The sequence below is a fragment of the Symphalangus syndactylus genome, chromosome 2 (assembly GCF_028878055.3).
Source record: "Symphalangus syndactylus isolate Jambi chromosome 2, NHGRI_mSymSyn1-v2.1_pri, whole genome shotgun sequence".
Classification (NCBI taxonomy): Eukaryota; Metazoa; Chordata; class Mammalia; order Primates; family Hylobatidae; genus Symphalangus; species Symphalangus syndactylus.
Window position 1 is genome coordinate 132,055,157 of NC_072424.2, and position 17,288 is coordinate 132,072,444.

The 17,288-nt window shown below is 41.7% G+C and overlaps 1 protein-coding gene across 8 annotated transcripts in view; it reads right to left on the bottom strand.

The window, feature by feature from the left end:
* Positions 1-17,288, bottom strand: part of IPCEF1 (interaction protein for cytohesin exchange factors 1) — a 207,317-nt gene that overhangs the window by 113,947 nt on the left and 76,082 nt on the right. For 5 of the 8 annotated variants that reach the window (XM_055267777.2, XM_063632873.1, XM_063632863.1 and 2 more), the window contains exon 3: positions 256-308. In XM_055267777.2, the coding sequence (XP_055123752.1) occupies positions 256-291 (36 nt within the window). In that variant the 5' untranslated portion in view covers positions 292-308. Of the gene's footprint in view, positions 1-255; positions 309-602; positions 701-3,641; positions 3,839-17,288 lie in introns of those variants that run through there. The other 3 variants (XM_063632878.1, XM_063632869.1, XM_055267804.2) reach the window with 2 other exon arrangements.

Here is a 17,288-nt window from a genome sequence, read left to right on the forward strand (position 1 = left end):
TTCTTAAAATATAATTTATGTGCAGTATATTAAAACCATGGTATGCAGCTTAAACTTTAAAAGTAAAAATCTAGAGGTCTTAAATGCTAGATGACCATAAGACCGTTTAAATCTAGCAACAGGGTCTTTGGTTCTACTGTGGCTAATGAAATTGAGGACAATAAATTGCTAGCCAAACTTGAAACCAACCTATTATTTTACTCATTCATCAAACTGACAATATCTAAACCCTGGGGTATTCCAAAGGATACTTACAAGAGCACTGCCATCAATAGCCATGTATGATGTCATCTTAGTAGAAACAAAAGCTAGAAGAGAAAAAATGTTTTCAGTTAAATGTGAAATTAAAGTGTTCATAAAAACATATATCTCTTTGAGTGGGGAGAGAAAATACTTCTACTGTGATTAATCAATTATACAATAAAAGTAATTCATTAAATAGCCTTTCGGCCAGGCATGGTGGCTCATGCCTGTAGTCCCAGAGCTTTGGGAGGCCAAGGCAGGAGGATTACTTGAGGCCAGTAGTTCAAGACCAGCCTGAACAACATAGCAAGACCCTGTCCCTAAAAGAAAAAAACATAGCCAGTTGTAGGGGCACACACCTGTAGTCCCACCTGCTCAGGAGGCTGAGGTGGGAGGATTCCTTGAGCCCAGGAGTTCAAGGTTACAGTGAGCTATAATGGCACCACTGCACTCCAGCCTAAGTGACAGAAGAAGATCCTGTCTCTTAAAAAAATTGTTTAATGAATAAAAAATAGCTTTTTATTTCAGAGCTCAATAAGCCAACTGTTTAAAGTTGAGTTCATAAGATAAGCCAGAATTTCACTTATACATTTGTCAACATTCTTTTCAAGTACTCAACAAGACATGTATATGATTTACACACTTAATATTGCCATATGAGAAGTGGAAATGTTTTCCTCTTCATGACAAACAATGCAACTAAGATGTGAAAATGTGGCCCATCACTATTATCCAACTTTGAAAACATAGCTAACTCCCCTGCCTCTGAAGTCCCAAACTTTAATACCAAGATGGGCTCCCTTTGGTGTCTGCATTTTGTAGTGGGTTGCCTGAAAAACAAGATATTCTGTGGTTTCAGGAAAAGCAAATGAAAACAAAAGGAAAAAAATCCTCATGCTTTCAGCTTTGACAAGCAAGAAACTTGTTAAAGATCCACAAGCCACTGAAACTCTCCCCAAAGCAGACAGCTTTTCAACTTCTTCCCAGTGACACCACAAGTACACATTCATGACCTATTTGTTTCTTACACCAGTAGAGGTCCCCAAATTCTGAGTAATGGAAACTCCTTTTTCATATCAAAAATGCTATGTTTATATTACATGGATATTAATAAGACATTTATTGGTAAAATATGAGAGAAACCACAATAAAAAGATTGATAAATTTACTTAATTTTAACTTATTTCTTAAAAAAACATTAAAACCTAAATTAAAAAAATCAAGTCACAAGCTGATAAAAATATCTGAAATATACATTTAATACACAAGAACCATAAAATAGAGTTCTTACATGTCACAAAGAAGATAATAAGCAAACTAAATAGAAGAACAAATAAAGGAAAATTGAAAAAATAAAATACAAATAACTAATGCTTAATCTCATTAGTAATAATATAAACGCAAAATAAAATACCATGATTCCATTTTTAATCTTCAAGATTGGAAAAAAAATTAAGTGATAGAAGTCAATTTGGGTGGAGGTGGAGGTGTGTTGAAAGAATACTCTCAGCCGGGCACGGTGGCTCAAGCCTGTAATCCCAGCACTTTGGGACGCAGAGGCAGGCGGATCACGAGGTCAGGAGATCGAGACCATCCTGGCTAACATGGTGAAACGCCGTCTCTACTAAAAATACAAAAAATTAGCCGGGCGTGGTGGCGGGCGCCTGTAGTCCCAGCTACTCGGGAGGGTGAGGCAGGAGAATGGCATGAACCTGGGAGGCGGAGCTTGCAGTGAGCCGAGATCGCGCCACTGCACTCCAGCCTGGGCGACAGAGTGAGACTCCATCTCAAAAAAAAAAAAAAGAGAAAAGAAAAGAATACTCTCACATGTTGGGATATCAAAATGTTACAGGATCTTTGGGTTGTCGCTCTTCTGGCCAGAAACCTCTGTGGCTGGTGGCACCTTTGCCCAAGTTCTTGTCCTGCATCTAGGAAGAATGAGGTACACAGACAAGTAGAGGGGAGCTAGATGAAGAGGAGCTTTACTGAGTGTTAGAGCAGCTCAGAGAAGACCCACAGTGGGTAGTTCCTCTCCATAGGCAGGTCATCCCATGGAGTGTTCAGCTTTCAACAGAGGGGAGGCCCTGGAGAGGGCAGCTCCTCTCTGCAGGCAGGTTAGCCGGAAGTCTGCAGCAGCTCTTGGCAGAGAGGAGGCCCTGGAGTGGGTTGTTCCTCTCTGCAGCTGGTAGTCCCAATGTCTCTGCAGGTCCTGAAGCTTTCAGCAGAGAGGGTAGCTCCTCCCTGCAACTGGTTGTCGGGATGTCTGCTCAGCTCTGGCTGATCCTGGGGCTTTTATGGCCTCAGAGGTGAGGAAATGCGCACAGATTGGTCCATGGGTGGCCGTGGGAGGGCCCAGAAAAGGCACCACAAGTTCCCACTCCAGTTGGTGGGACTGGCAGCCCGGTCTCCAGTCTTCAGGCCCTCCCTGGCCTGAAGGTGGGGCCTCACCAGCAACCTGCCCGCTTCTGCCCTGGAATCTGTCTGCCGCCTGCTGCCGTTCACGGTGCCTGGGCTTATGGGGACTTTGCTTCCATCAGAGCTGGCACCGACAGCAGGGAGAATCCAGGCAGCAGGAGCAGGCACTTCTGAGCCTGCAAGGACAGCAGGGGCCTTCTCAGGCCCCCGGAGTGCAGTGATGCCTGAGTCTGGGGGTGGGGTAGGTCCTGTCTGCTCTTTGGAGTGGGAGGCGTGGGTCTGCAGCTACAGCCTGCTCAGCTGTGGTTTGGGTAGCTGCAGCAGCACCCAGGGAGCTCCATCTCAACTCAGAATCTTTCTTTTGTATCCATTTACCTGCTTCATTCCTAACTATCCCTTAAGTCCTCTCCGTCCACACCCATTGCCATCATCCTAGTCCAAGCCATCAGCACCTCCCTCTTGGACCACTGCAAGAACATCCTAGCTCATGTCCCAGTTTCTCTTTTCAATGTGCATCTGACTATTCACCTCTTTCCTTAAATCCCTACAATGGTCATTGGTCTTTAAATAAAGATCAAAACTGTGAAAACCTACAAGTGAGGCTTTGCACCATCTGACCACTACCTCATCTCCAGCCCTTCCTTGGGTTGTTTCCTTATCTGTTTCTCTCTATTTCTCTTACTCATTGTCTTCGTTTTTTTTTTAAGTCCTCAAACACATTTATTTCCATTTCAGAGCCTTGGTGCATGCTTTTTCTCAACAGTCCCCACCTAGGATGGCTTATACCATCTAATTTTTCAACTCTCTGACATAAGGTCACTCCATCAAGAAAACCTTCCCTGATCCTTGGGAGAGATCGATCCCCTTTTACAGCCTCTCACATCACCTTATTTTTTATTCATAGAAGTTTTCATCATTGTAGTGAATGATTAATTTTGCAATTAGTTCTTTAACATCTGACTCTCCATTATAATATAACCTACCTGAAGGCAGCCACTGTGTCTGGCCTTGTTCACTTATTTGCTGCTGTGTCCTCAGTCTCTGTATACAGGGTGGTTCAATATATATTTGTTGAGTAAATGAATTAAATATACAAGCAATAAAACCACTCCCTATAGATGAGTTTCCATAAAGGAAATCTATGGATTCCAAATTTTTGTTTTGTAAAATATTGGCATCATGAATATCACGTTAGAAAGCTCCTTCCCAATCTGCAGGATATGGAAATGAGATGGTGTTGATGTCATACCTCCTTCGGTCAAAGAGCAAAAGGGTAGAAATAATACGCAGTCACTGGCATGGGTGGTGGAGGTGGGATGGGAGACAGCTAGGGATGGATGGACCTTTGTGGAGGCTGTGTATGAGTGTTTCATTAATAATCTTGGAGTTTCAGTACTTTGTTTCTTTTTTTTTTCTATTCTTTTCTCTTTTTTTTAATTTTAAATTAAAAAAAATAGAGACAGGGTCTTGCTTTGTAGCCCAGGCTGGTCTCAAACTCCTGGTTTTAAACAATCCTCTTGCCTCGGCATCCTAAAGTGTTGCGATTACATGAGTGGGCAACCATGCCTGGCCAGTACTTTGTTTCTTGAAGTAGTTGAAACATATGAAATCTAAATTCCACTAAAATGATTCAAAAATAATTTTGGGCAGAAGAACCACCAAAATAAGCTAAGCTCAAATCTTGTTTCTCCTCTTCCAGTCAAAGCCCATGGCCATAATCAAGAAGAATTAGGAAAAGAAATGTGGGCTATGGAGAGTCATGTATGTACTTTTGATTCTTTGGACAATGAGAACTGGTTCAGCTAACCAGGTTAACGAGGACACAGGGTGTCCATATGTTGATAAGCCAAATAGGTAGCTCCAAGGTTTTGATGAAAATATATATATAAAGTACACAATAAAAGCAGCTTGTGAAAAAAATAATCCTGGCAAAGGTGATTTGAGAGTAATAACTTTTCAGTATTCACAGTCCTTTCTGAGAATATCAGTTTAAGCAAAGTGCCTATACATAAGAATTGAAGGAAGAAATAATGACTATTTGATATGCCTTGAGAATGAATTTTTGAATTCCCACAAATTTAAAAATAGATAAGACCCTAATGATAGGGTAACAAAACACTTTTGTATATCAAGAGGTTTCCAGTTCTTTGCTTTCAACAAAATTAAGGAAAAATCTATTTGAATTGTCTATGGATTATGAAAGTAATTGTTGTGATAAATCACCATGTTATATTTGGCATATCCTTGGAAGGAGTTCAAAAAGTGCTCAATTCCTACATATTTACTTACGTGAAAAATATTTCTAAGTGCTTACATACATAAAAACCAATAATAGGATTAGAATTAGTTCTCAACTCTCTCATTGTAGTAATAAATAATGTTCATTCATGTGTATGTTACATAATTAGGGGGTAATGTCTCATCTATCTCATTAAGTACTACATATTCAATAAAAATATTTATCTGCTTTATTCAATCATTATCAGTCAAAATGTGTAGTATATCATATTAATGCTTGTTAAATTATGTACCGATAATAATTGTAATAATAACTCTGAATAAAATTTTTTGGCTTAATTATGTCACCAAATATTTGCAAATTAATTTCAATTTAAATATGTATTCTTGGACAGGTACAGTGGCTCACGCCTCTAATCCCAGCACTTCGGGAGGCCAAGGTGGGCAAATAGCTTGAGATCACGAGTTCAAGACCAGCCTGGCCAACATGGCGAAATCCCATCTCTACCAAAAATAGAAAAATTAGCCAGGTGTGGTGGTGCACACTTGTGGTCCCAGCTACTAGGGAGGCTGAGGTGGGAGGATGGCTTGAGCCCAGGAGGCTGAGGTTGCAGTGAGCCAAGATTGTGCCACTGCACTCCAGTCTAGGTGAGCCAGACTTTGTTCCAAAAAAAAAAAACAAAACAAAAAAACTATTCTTTTAGCTTAAATGTATGATAGAATTATCAATAAAATATTTCCAGGCATAAAAATATATAATAGGACTTGGCACAGTGGCTCACACCTGTAATCCCAGCACTTTGGGATGCTGAGGTAGGAGGATCACTTGATGTCAGGAGTTCAAGAGCAGTCTGGGCAACATAGCAAGACCCCATCTCTACAAAAAAAAAGAAGAAAGAAAAATCAGCCCGGTATGGTGGCAGCCATATGTAGTTGGGAGATTGAGGCAGGAGTATCCCTCCCACCCAGGAGGTCAAGGTTGCTATGATAGTGCCACTGCACTCCAGCCTGGATGACAGAGTGGGATCCTGTCTCTTAAAGAAAAAAAAAATCATATAATAGGATAAAAATCCGTATGATAGTGGAATGAAAATATGAGTTTCAGGAGAAAAGAAAACAACGTAAAATGTACAAGTCCTAAAGATTACTTTTAAAAAAAATTATAGGACATACCAACTCTTTATGATATCTATATTATATGGGTTACTTTTATACAGAAGTATAACCTTTTTTACCGTCAATATTTACAATATGCCAGAAACCACATCTTTTCAACTACATGTATGACAAAAACTTTAGGTGACAATTTGAAGTATAAGGGGGTACATGAGGCTCCCAAGTTCTTTTATGGGTACACAACCAAAAATATATGCTTAAACTAGGCCGGGTTCAGTGGCTCACATCTGTAATCCCAGCAGTTTGGAAGACCAAGATGGAAGGATCACTTGAGACCAGGAGTATGAGACCAGCCTGGGCAACGTAGCAAAACCCTCATTTTTACAAAAATAAAATAAAAATTAGCAGGGAATGGTGATGTGCACCTGTAGTCCCAGCTACTCAGGAGGCTAAGGTGGGAGGATTGCTTGAGCCCAGGAGTTCAAGTCTGCAATGAGCTTTGATTGTGCTATTGCACTCCATCCTGAACAACAGAGTGAGACTCTGACTCTAAAAGAAAACCACTGCACTAAAGTATGTAGATTAGAGTCAAGTAGGTTTAAGTTCAAATCCCAACTCTGCCGCTTGTTAAATGAGAAAACTTATGGAAATTGCTTAATGCTCTGACTAGCAAATGCCTCCTCTTTGAATAATAATAACCAACTCATAAGGTGTTTGTGAGAATTAAATGAGATATTATATGGGAAGCACACTGGGCACAGTGCATGCTTAGTAAGTGGTAGCAATTACCTAGAATGGGAGCCATTACCTAGAAATAGCTTCATTATACAAAACTATTCTTCCTAATGGAATTAGTATACAACTAAAGGGATTGAACAAGTGTGATAACAGGTTTCATCAAATAAAATAGCTTTCACACTTCAAGGTTGGTTAAACTCCCTAGCCAACTAACCAATGACATTTTTGGTGCCTTGTTTCAGAGTTTAAGGGAATAGTTATCTCAGTCATATTTAAAACAGTTATCTTCTTTAAAGAACAATTTCTTAACATACTACAACATGAAACATAGCCAAACCAATGAAATCATTAGTTGTTTAAGTTTGTTAAATGAAATAAAATGCGTTCCTGATAAACTCTATAACTGAAAACTAGAAAATTTGTTAGCAAATGAGTAACAAAGTCAATTTCAAAGAAGAGCTTTTCCTTCACATATATTAATAAAGAATCATTCCATTTTGTTTTAATCACAGATTGCATGCTTCTTAAACCAAGTGTGTTTTAGCAATTTTAGAAATTGTTTAGTAAGTTATTTAAGATAGAAATACGGACTCTCATACTATACTATTTTAAACCCAGAAAATAAACCAAGAATATCAATCCCCAACAAACACACTATTTATAAAGAAGGATAGCATAATCAGTATTTTTTTAAGAATCAAGAAAAAAATTCCACTAAGGGGATTTATCGATTCAACTGATGCGAAGATAGCTGTCCTGGTTATTCTCTAATAGACATTGTCATCTTTGAAATGATGCAGTAAGATAAGTACCATGCCTAATGTTTTACACATTTTTAAAAGGAAGATAATTTATTGTGATTTAGAGACGATTTTCCAGTTGAAATAACATAGGAGCTAGGTTGATTCTCTTTATCACGGAGCCTTAAGTGAAAGCAAAACAGGTCTGAACTACAATTTTGAAAACCCACAGATTAATTTATCCTTTAAAATTATAATGCTAGCATTCAACAAGACATTATCACAGCAGCAAGTGGATTTATACAAAGTCCACAAACACAGGCAAACAATGTGCATTATTCTTAATCCAGAAGCCAGAGCTAAGAGGAAACAAAAAATGCTTGTTATCCTCGTGGCAGAAGTCTTGATTGTCGACAAGCAGGTAATCCATGTGGCAGCAAATGTCCACACTACTGGAGACAAGCACTGTTTATAAGCGAGCACGTTCTGTTAAATGATAGTCCATCACAGCAACGCCATGGAAAACAGAAGAGAACATTCATCTTTGCTCACATATAAAAGCAAAGGACATGAGATAATCCATTTGTTTTGCCAATTAGTAGGAGATTTCACTTGTCAAGGCAAAGCAGGAGAGAAGGAAGCAAATGCAAAATGACTTCCCTACCAGTCTGTGTACTGTGACATATGGGGCAGGGGCGGTTTGGGGTTGTGACTTTGTTCAGGAGCTTTATGAAGGAGAAAATAGCTTCATCCAAGTTATTTTAAGCTTTTTTTTTTTTTTTTTGAGGCAGAGTCTTCCTCTGTCTCCCAGGCTGGAGTGCAGTGGCACTATCTCGGCTCGCTGCAAGCTCCGCCTCCCGGGTTCACGCCATTCTTCTGCCTCAGCCTCCCAAGTAGCTGGGACTACAGGTGCCCACCACCACACCCAGCTAATTTTTTGTATTTTTAGTAGAGATGGGGTTTCACCGTGTTAGCCAGGATGGTCTCGATTTCCTGACCTCATGATCTGCCCGCCTCAGCCTCCCAAAGTGCTGGGATTACAGGCATGAGCCACCGTGCCTGGCGGCTTTTCTTTTTTAACCTAAGCTCAAAGTGTCATCCTGATTCCAATCCATTTTCTACTTGCTATAGAATATTCTCATTCTTTCTCTTTCATTTATCTTCCCATTTTTATTGTTGTCTTTTCCACTCATTTTGTTGCATTTCTTTTCTGCCTTCTGTCCACTTTGATGATGAATTGACAGATGGTTTTAAGAACCACAGCTTTTTTCAAACAGAAACTATGATGCTTAAAATTACTTTATTTTTGACACCATAAAAATACTGCAATCCATCATCTGTGGAGACTGGCAGGCCTCTTCCCTGCTTTCCCTTCACAAATTCCCACATAAGCTGTCAGCCCTGAGAATCAAGGCTCAGACACACAAAATCCACAAAGCTAAGGGAGATAAAAGACTTTCTTTCAGCCAATACTGTCTATCTTTCCTCCCAGTGGGCCATTTTACCATAATAACAAACAGGTAGAAAACTGCAAGAGATCTCAAACGATTTGCCTCTTTTACATCCTGGAAGGGCCTACCAAATGCCAATGGCTATTGGCCATGCCCCTCTTGGAGGTACAAAGCTCCCCTGAGTTGCTGAGCTACAGGGGTCTCTTGTCCTTCTGTGGGATTCCTGAACCTGAAACTTCTAAACTGTGATCTGCACCTGCAGGGGCCCTTAGGCTGGGGCAAGCAGAGAGCTGCTGTGGGCCACACCCTGGCCAATCCTCCTCAGAGCACCCAGAGCCCAGCCCTGACCCACATGCACCCTGTGTTGGTTGTGCCCAATCAAGGTTCCCTTCACCAGAACATGGGGTAGACCAGAGGCCCTGAAAAGCACTGGGACTTGTTTCTACAGAGTGGGCTTTTTCTGTGGTTGTCTTAAGTTCCATGACACCCGCCTGGAGAGTAGTTGTTGTCACTGGTTCTCCAAAACAGGGATAGATGTTCAATGATTCCAATTATTTATATAGGCAGGGGTCCCACAATGCGTATTTTCACCTACCCCTCAAAGACACACAAACACACACACCCTAGTGGCAGCTCTTGTTCAGTTTCACCAATGCAGATAAAACGCTCCATCACACCTGCCTCTCCTACACCAGCTCCAGATCCAAGGAACTTCTAGGAGTCAGTCACTGCAAGATCCAAGCTAGCTGTATGCTGAAGTGTGATTCCAAGGATTGTGACTGAAACTCCAGGAGCCACCTCAAAAGTTTGTACTGTCCTCAAGCTGCTACATCATGTGAGAAAAAGGGCACCAGCTCCCTAATTAGGACACAGGAAGCATTGGTAGCTCCTAGACAAGGTATCAATTATGAGGTCCACTGCAATCTACTACAGTCTGTTCCATGAGCACAGCCTGGTTCCTTCCAGGTCCCTACTAGGGTATCCCCCAAATAACACCCCCCAATTCCTAGTTTGCTTCATTCCAGCTGGTGGGGCAATAGCTGGTACAGTGCTCCAGGATGAGCCAGATAGGAATAGCAAGTGATGGCCCTTACCTTTCTGCAATTTGCATCTCTCCATTTCTCCATGTGAATAATAATTATATTTTCTGTCTGCAGAAGATAAAATGTTTCTCTGCTTGGTGAAATTCAGACAGTGTACATGGCTCTGAAGCAGCCAGTCACTTTATTTCTGCTTTGCCAAACATTATTCCATTCAATGCCCTTTACACCAAAGTGAGCAGCTATACCCCACACAGCAGGGGACTCTGCAGCTGGACATTCACTGGCTAGAAGGCAGCCAAGAAAAAAAAAAATGATAATAAAAGCTGTCAGCCGCTTGCGCCCATTGCTGTAGAGTTGGAGCCAAATCCTCTTTTGTCTGGCTAGATTTTTCCTTAAGAAATATCATTTTAGGGGCCGGGCACGGTGACTCATGCCTGTAATCCTAGCACTTTGGGAGGCCGAGGCGGGTGGATCACTTGAGGTCAGGAGTTCGAAACCAGCCTGACCAACATGGTGAAACCCCATCTCTACTAAAAATACCAAAAAATTTTAGCTGGGCATGGTGGCAGGTGCCTGTAATCCCAGCTACCTGGGAGGCTGAGGCAGGAGAATCTCTTGAACCTGGGAGGCAGAGGTTGCAGTGAGCCGAGATTTTGCCACTGCACTCCAGCCTGGGCAACAGAGAGAGATGCCATCTCAGAAGAAAAGAAACAAAGAGAGAGAGAGAAAAAAGGAAAGAAGGAAGGAAGGAAGGAAGGAAGGAAGGAAGGAAGGAAGGAAGGAAAGAAAGAAAGAAAGAAAGAAAGAAAGAAAGAAAGAAAGAAAGAAAGAAAAAGAAAGAAAGAAAGAAAAGAAAGAAAGAGAAAAGGAGGGAGGGAGGGAGAAAGGAAGGGAAAAGAAAAAAGAAAAGACAAGACGAAAAGGGAAGGAGGGAGGGAGAGAGGGAGAGAGGGAGGGAGAGAGGGAGGAAGGAAGGAAGGGAGGAGAGAGAAAAGAAAAGAAAAGAGGGAGGGAAGGAAGGAGGGAGGGAGGAAAGAAAAGAAAAGAAAAGATCATTTTAGGGGCCTTGTAATTTGCAAAGGTCGTGCCCAAGGGTTACCAGACAAGTGAGACCATAAGGAGATAAATTACTATATATAATCATGGTAAGGGCTGCTTTACCCAGAATAGGGTGACTTCTCTTGGAGGCTCTTATAATGATATTTGGCAGAACTATCGCAAACTTTTCAGTCTTCACAGCAATGCTGTAAAGTAACTTATACTTTTACACGTGAAGAAACTAATATACAAAGTGGGTAGACTAACTAGTTTACATAGCTAGCAAGTTAAAGCCAAATTTGAATTCAGATTTTCAAACTCCAGGTCTAGGGCCCTGTGGTCATCAGCAGTGCTGTCTCAGAATAATCTTTGCCTTTTCAAATTCTCCTTAGAAGCAGGCTTTTTTTTTTTTTCTTTTTGCAAACAGTAGATCTCATTACATTCTTAGAGAATGAATGAGTCTAATAATTCTTACAGACACTCAGGACAAGACATGGAGTAGGCACCTAATAAATATCTGTTGACATATTGGCCCTGCCTCAACTTTAGGACAAGTTAGAATGAGTAAGCTATTTACCAAATTTAGACAATTCAGAGGGACCTAAGGTGACTAGCAGTGATAATGTGGCTGCCAAACGGCTACTAGTGGGATCACAGATCAGCTGCCACTGTGTGGTCTGGAAGGGTCTGATCAGCAGGCAATAGAGCTCTCAGAAGGAGACAGTGACGAGCTGCACGCAGCTTGTTTGGGAATTGTGCATCCTAGGTGATGCTTCATTCAGAAATTATGAAGGGCTAACATCCTGGCCAGAATCCCACACGGGCAGGCTATGAATTGAAGGCTTAAACCATATCATGCTGGAAACCACACAGGCACAAGGACCTCAATCTTGCATCTGTTGAAAAATCTGGGTTAGTGTCTCCAAAACATCTAAAGCAAGAATGAGAGATGTCACTAAAACACACCTATTTATTCTTTAGGAAGAACTGTTAAATTAAAGTCATTCTTAAATACCCCCCATCCCAAATTGAGATATTTGTTGACACAATCCACATAAGTGAATGCCTTCAAGAATAGATTCGCTTTCTCTGAAATCATAACATGTATGCAAACAGACACCTAATGGAAGAACACCTAAGTACAATACTTAGCTTAAGACAAAAGATTAAATTGTCCGACTCCCTAATTTGACATTCTTTCACTTTCAATAGCGCATTTGTTTACACCACTAGAATCATAAACTCAGAAATCTAAGTTTTCAAAAAGAAAATTTTCTGTTTGTTTTTCCAGGAAGCACTGGCTCTTTTATTGGTTGTTGTTGTTGTTGTTGTTGTTAATTAGACTATCTTACTGTATAAAGTACTGCGAAGTAATACAAAAATTACAGAGCAGACTGCAGCTGGCCAGCCACTTTACTTCACCTTTCCGTGAACACATGTGGGCTTATTTTTTTGTTTCCATTCCTTTATAGACTTTGCCTGTGAGATTTTCCGCTTGTCTTTGGGTTGCTTTTTCTTGCTTTTAACTAGGTAAAGCCAAAGACTTTTTTTTTCCAGCCAGCTTCCTGTGGTCCACCCAGCTTCCTGTGGTCCACCCACTCTTGTCTTTACATGCTCACTTTCTCACTCGTACCTCACCTACACTTTGTACTGCGCCCACCTCCTCATCTTCCATGCATACATGCACCTTCCTCTCTCCCTTCTGCCCTAGATACCTTCATTTAACCTCAAAAGTAAAACTTTGTTATCACAAAATAGAAGGAATCACCTATTTTTTTTCTTTACTCCATAGTACTAAAATTCAGCTATGACAAACGTTTAGATTATTATTTTTAACTCCCTGCATAGAAAAAAAAGTTTAGATTGGAAATTGATTTTTAATTTAACAGATATGTTTAATTGCAATTTCTATGACCTCACAGGCTCCACTTCATGGGATTTTACACCTGAAAGAGGAACATAGCAGAAGTCAGACTGACATTCACCAGGTCCAGGTCCCCTGACGCTGCTGTGCTGCAAAGAGCCAAGCCCTGTGGACAGGCCCAGGAGAATCAGACGCCAAGTAGAGAATGGGAATCCAAGAGATGCCAAGGCTCCAGACGTATGGATGCAAAAGTGATCTTGAAAGTAGAGATCCTCCAATCCTAGGCACCCCAGCTAAAGTCACATGGATCAAAGATGAACTACCAAGCCAAGTCAACCCCTCTCCAAATTCCTGTCATGGTCAAAACAAAAAGGTCCTTAGTCCACTGTTTTCAATAAGTAAGAAGGTCCTTATTCCTACATCACATGCTTGATGGTGACATGTTGAAACCTTTTCCTTTGATATTAGGAATAAGCCAAAGATTCTCATTATCACTTAACAACATTGTCTCAAAAGTACTGGAAAACAATGGTAAAAAAAATTGTGATTAAAAGGTAAAAAATCAAGATTGTCAGTATTTTCAAATGATATAGTTTTACACGCAGAAAGAATCTACACATTAATAATTACAATTAAAAAGTGGGCCAGGCATGGTGGCTCATGCCTGTAATCCCAGCACTTTGGGAGGCTATGGTGGGTGGATCGCTGGAGCTCAGGAGTTTGAGACCAGCCTGGGCAACATGGTGAAACCCTGTCTCTACCAAAAATACAAAAAAAAAAAAAAAAAAAAAAAAAGCTGGTCATGGTAGTATGTACCTGTGGTCCCAGCTACTTGGGAGGCTGGGATGAGAGGATCCCTTGAACCTGGGGGATAGAGGTTGCAGTGAGTTGAGATCGTGCCACCGCAAAAAAAATCATAGACAGATCCAGACCCTGTCTCAAAATAAAAAATAAAGTGGACATAAGAAGGTTGCTAGCTACAAAGCCAATATATTAAAATCAATAACATTTCTACCAGCCACCAACAGTTTGAAAGTAAAATTTCTAAGAAGATAGCAATATCATAAAAATTCAAATATGTTAGAATGAATCTAATAAAAGATGCATAAGACTTCAATGAAGAAATCAATTTTTGAAAGAAACTTAAAAAAGGTATAAATGGAAAGATGTGTTCATTCATTGGAAGACTCAATATTGTGAAGATGACTCTGCCTAATGCTTTTCCTTTGCCATTATCTTCATTATTCTGTGGTCATAGGGATATCGTCCTACTTTTCCTTCTATGAATTTTATTGTCTCGTCTTCCTTATTAGATCTACAATCTACTTGCAGTTGATTTTCTATTATGGTTTCAAATAGGGGTCAAGTTTCATCTTTTAAATTAGTAGCCAATTATCTCAGTATCATCTACTGAAAATACTGTCATTTCCCCCACTGGTTCTAACCATAAAGGAAAAGCTGTAAGTTGAAACACATTAGAATTAAGAATTCCCATTCATTAAAAGACAACCTTAGGGACTGAGAAAACAAGCAAATGAATGAGAAGAGATATGTGCCATACATATAACATGCACGAGGCCATGCATCCAGAATCTATAAAGAACTCCCATGAATCAATAAGGAACAGGCAGAAAACCTAAGACAAAAATGAGAAAAGACTTACTAGGCCTTTGACAAAGGAGGAACATTAATTAGCCAATATATATAGGAGAGACACTAAATCTCATTAACAATCAGGGAAATGCAAGGCAGAACAGCAATGAAACATAATTAAACAGCCACCAAAACAGTGTAATTTTAAAAGACTGACAATGCCAAGCATTGGCAAGATTGTAGAACCGGTGGAAACTCAAAATATGGCCAGTGGAAAATTATTTTGGAAAAGTGTTTGGCAAGACCTGCTAAGGTTAATTACATGCATAGTCTATGCCCACAACCTTTACTCTAAGGTGCACATGCCTCAGATATGTGCACAAATGTATGCTGAAAAAGTGTAAGAATGGTTCTATCCAGTTCATTAATAACAACCAGGACAAAAAACAGGGCTGGGCATGGTGGCTCATGCCTATAATCCCAGTGCTTTGAGAGGCCAACATGGGAGGATCACTGGAGGCCAGGAGTTCAAGACCAGCCTGGGCAACAAAGTGAAACTCTATCTCTACAAAGAAGTAAATCATTTAAAAAATTGTTTAAAAAAAAAGTCCATCAATGGGAAAATGAATAAATAAATTGTGGTACAGTCATTACAATGAACTACATAGCAATCAAAAAGAAAAAGACTACTTCTATCCACAGTGAAATAACATTGAGAGAAAGAAGCTAGACACAAAAGAATATAAACAATATGATTCCATTTACATAAAATAATAGAGCAGCCAAAACTAGATCATAGTGTTTAGGGAAGTGTACTTGGGTCATAAAATTATCACAAAATGCAACCACAATGACCACAAATGGCAGGAGAGTGGTAACCTTTCAGGAGGAGTCAGGAATTATTTATTGGAAGGGTACAAGAGAGGATTCAGGATCCCAATGGTACTCTATTTCTTGACTCAAGTGGCAGTTGCAAGAATTTACACTTTATGATAAATCATCTAGCTATTCCATTTTTTTCATGTTTTCCACTGTGTATATATTTCAAAATAAAAGTCATTTTGAAAAGTGAGAACTCGGCCAGATGCTATGGCTTATACCTGTAATCCCAACAGGTAGGGAGGCCAGGGCGGAATGATTGTTTGAGGCCAGGAGTTTGAGACCAGCTTGGGCAACATACTGAGAATCCTCATCTCAACAAAAAAATTTAAAAATTAAGGCCAGGCGCAGTGGCTCACGCCTGCAATCCCAGCACTTTGGGAGGCCAAGGTGGGCAGATCACTTGGGGTCAGGAGTTCAAGACCAGCCTGGCCAAGATGGTGAGACCCCGTGCCTACTAAAATACAAAAAAAAAAAAAAAATAGCCAGGCGTGGTGGTGTACATCTGTAATCCCAGCTACTTGGGAGGCTGAAGCAGGAGAATTGCCTGAACCCCGGATGTGGAGGTTGCAGTGAGGTGAGACAGCACCACTGCACTCCAGCCTGGGTAACACAGCAAGACCTCATCTCAAAAAAAAAAAAAAAAAATTTTAAAAAGTAGCCTTGTGTGGTGGTGCATGCCTATAATCCTAGCTACTTAGGAGGCTGAGATGGGAGTGAGAGGTGACAGCATGCTGGCAGTCCTCACAGCCCTCCCTCGCTCTCGGCACCTCCTCTGTCTGGACTCCCACTTTGGTGGCACTTGAGGAGCCCTTCGGCCCACCGCTGCACTGTGGGAGCCCCTTTCTGGGCTGGCCAAGCCAGGAGCCGGCTCCCTCAGCTTGCAGGGAGGTGTGGAGGGAGAGGTGCCAGCGGGAACCAGGGCTGCGTGCGGCGCTTGCGGGCCGGCTGGAGTTCCGGATGGGCATGGGCTTGGCGGGCCCCTCACCCAGAGCAGCCGGCCTGGGCAATGAGGGGCTTAGCACCCAGGCCAGCGGCTGCGGAGGGTGTACTGGGTCCCCCAGCAGCGTCAGCCCACCGGCGCTGGGTTTCTCACCGGGCCTTAGCTGCCTTCCCACGGGGCAGGGCTCAGGACCTGCAGCCCGCCATACCTGAGCCGCCCACCCCCTCCATGGGCTCCTGTGCCGCCCGAGCCTCCCCGACCAGCGCCACCCCCTATTCTACGGCGCCACCCCCTGCTCTACGGCGCCCAGTCCCATTGACCACCCAAGGGCTGAGGAGTGTGAGCGAATGGCACAGGACTAGCAGGCAGCTCCACCTGCAGCCCTGGTGCAGGATCCACTGGGTGAAGCCAGCTGGGCTCCTGAGTCTGGTGGAGATGTGGAGAACCTTTATGTCTAGCTCAGGGATTGTAAATACACCAATCAGCACCCTGTGTCTAGCTCAAGGTTTGAGTGCACCAATCGACACTCTGTATCTAGCTGCTCTGGTGGGGCCTTGGAAAACCTTTATGTCTAGCTCAAGGATTGTAAATACACCAATCGGCACTCTGTATCTAGCTCAAGATTTATAAACACACCAATCAGCACCCTGTGTCTAGCTCCGGGTTTGTGAGTGCACCAATGGACACTCTGTATCTAGCTGCTCTAGTGGGGCCTTGGAGAACCTTTGTGTCAATACTTTGTATCTAACTGATCTGATGGGGATGTGGAGAACTTTTACGTCTAGCTCAGGGATGGTAAACGCACCAATCAGCACCCTGTCAAAACAGACCACTCAGTTCTACCAATCAGCAGGACGTGGGTGGGGCCAGATAAGAGAATAAAAGCAGGCTGCCCAAGCCAGCAGCGGCAACCTGCTCGGGTCCCCTTCCACACTGTGGAAGCTTTGTTCTTTGGCTCTTTGCAATAAATCTTGCTACTGCTCACTC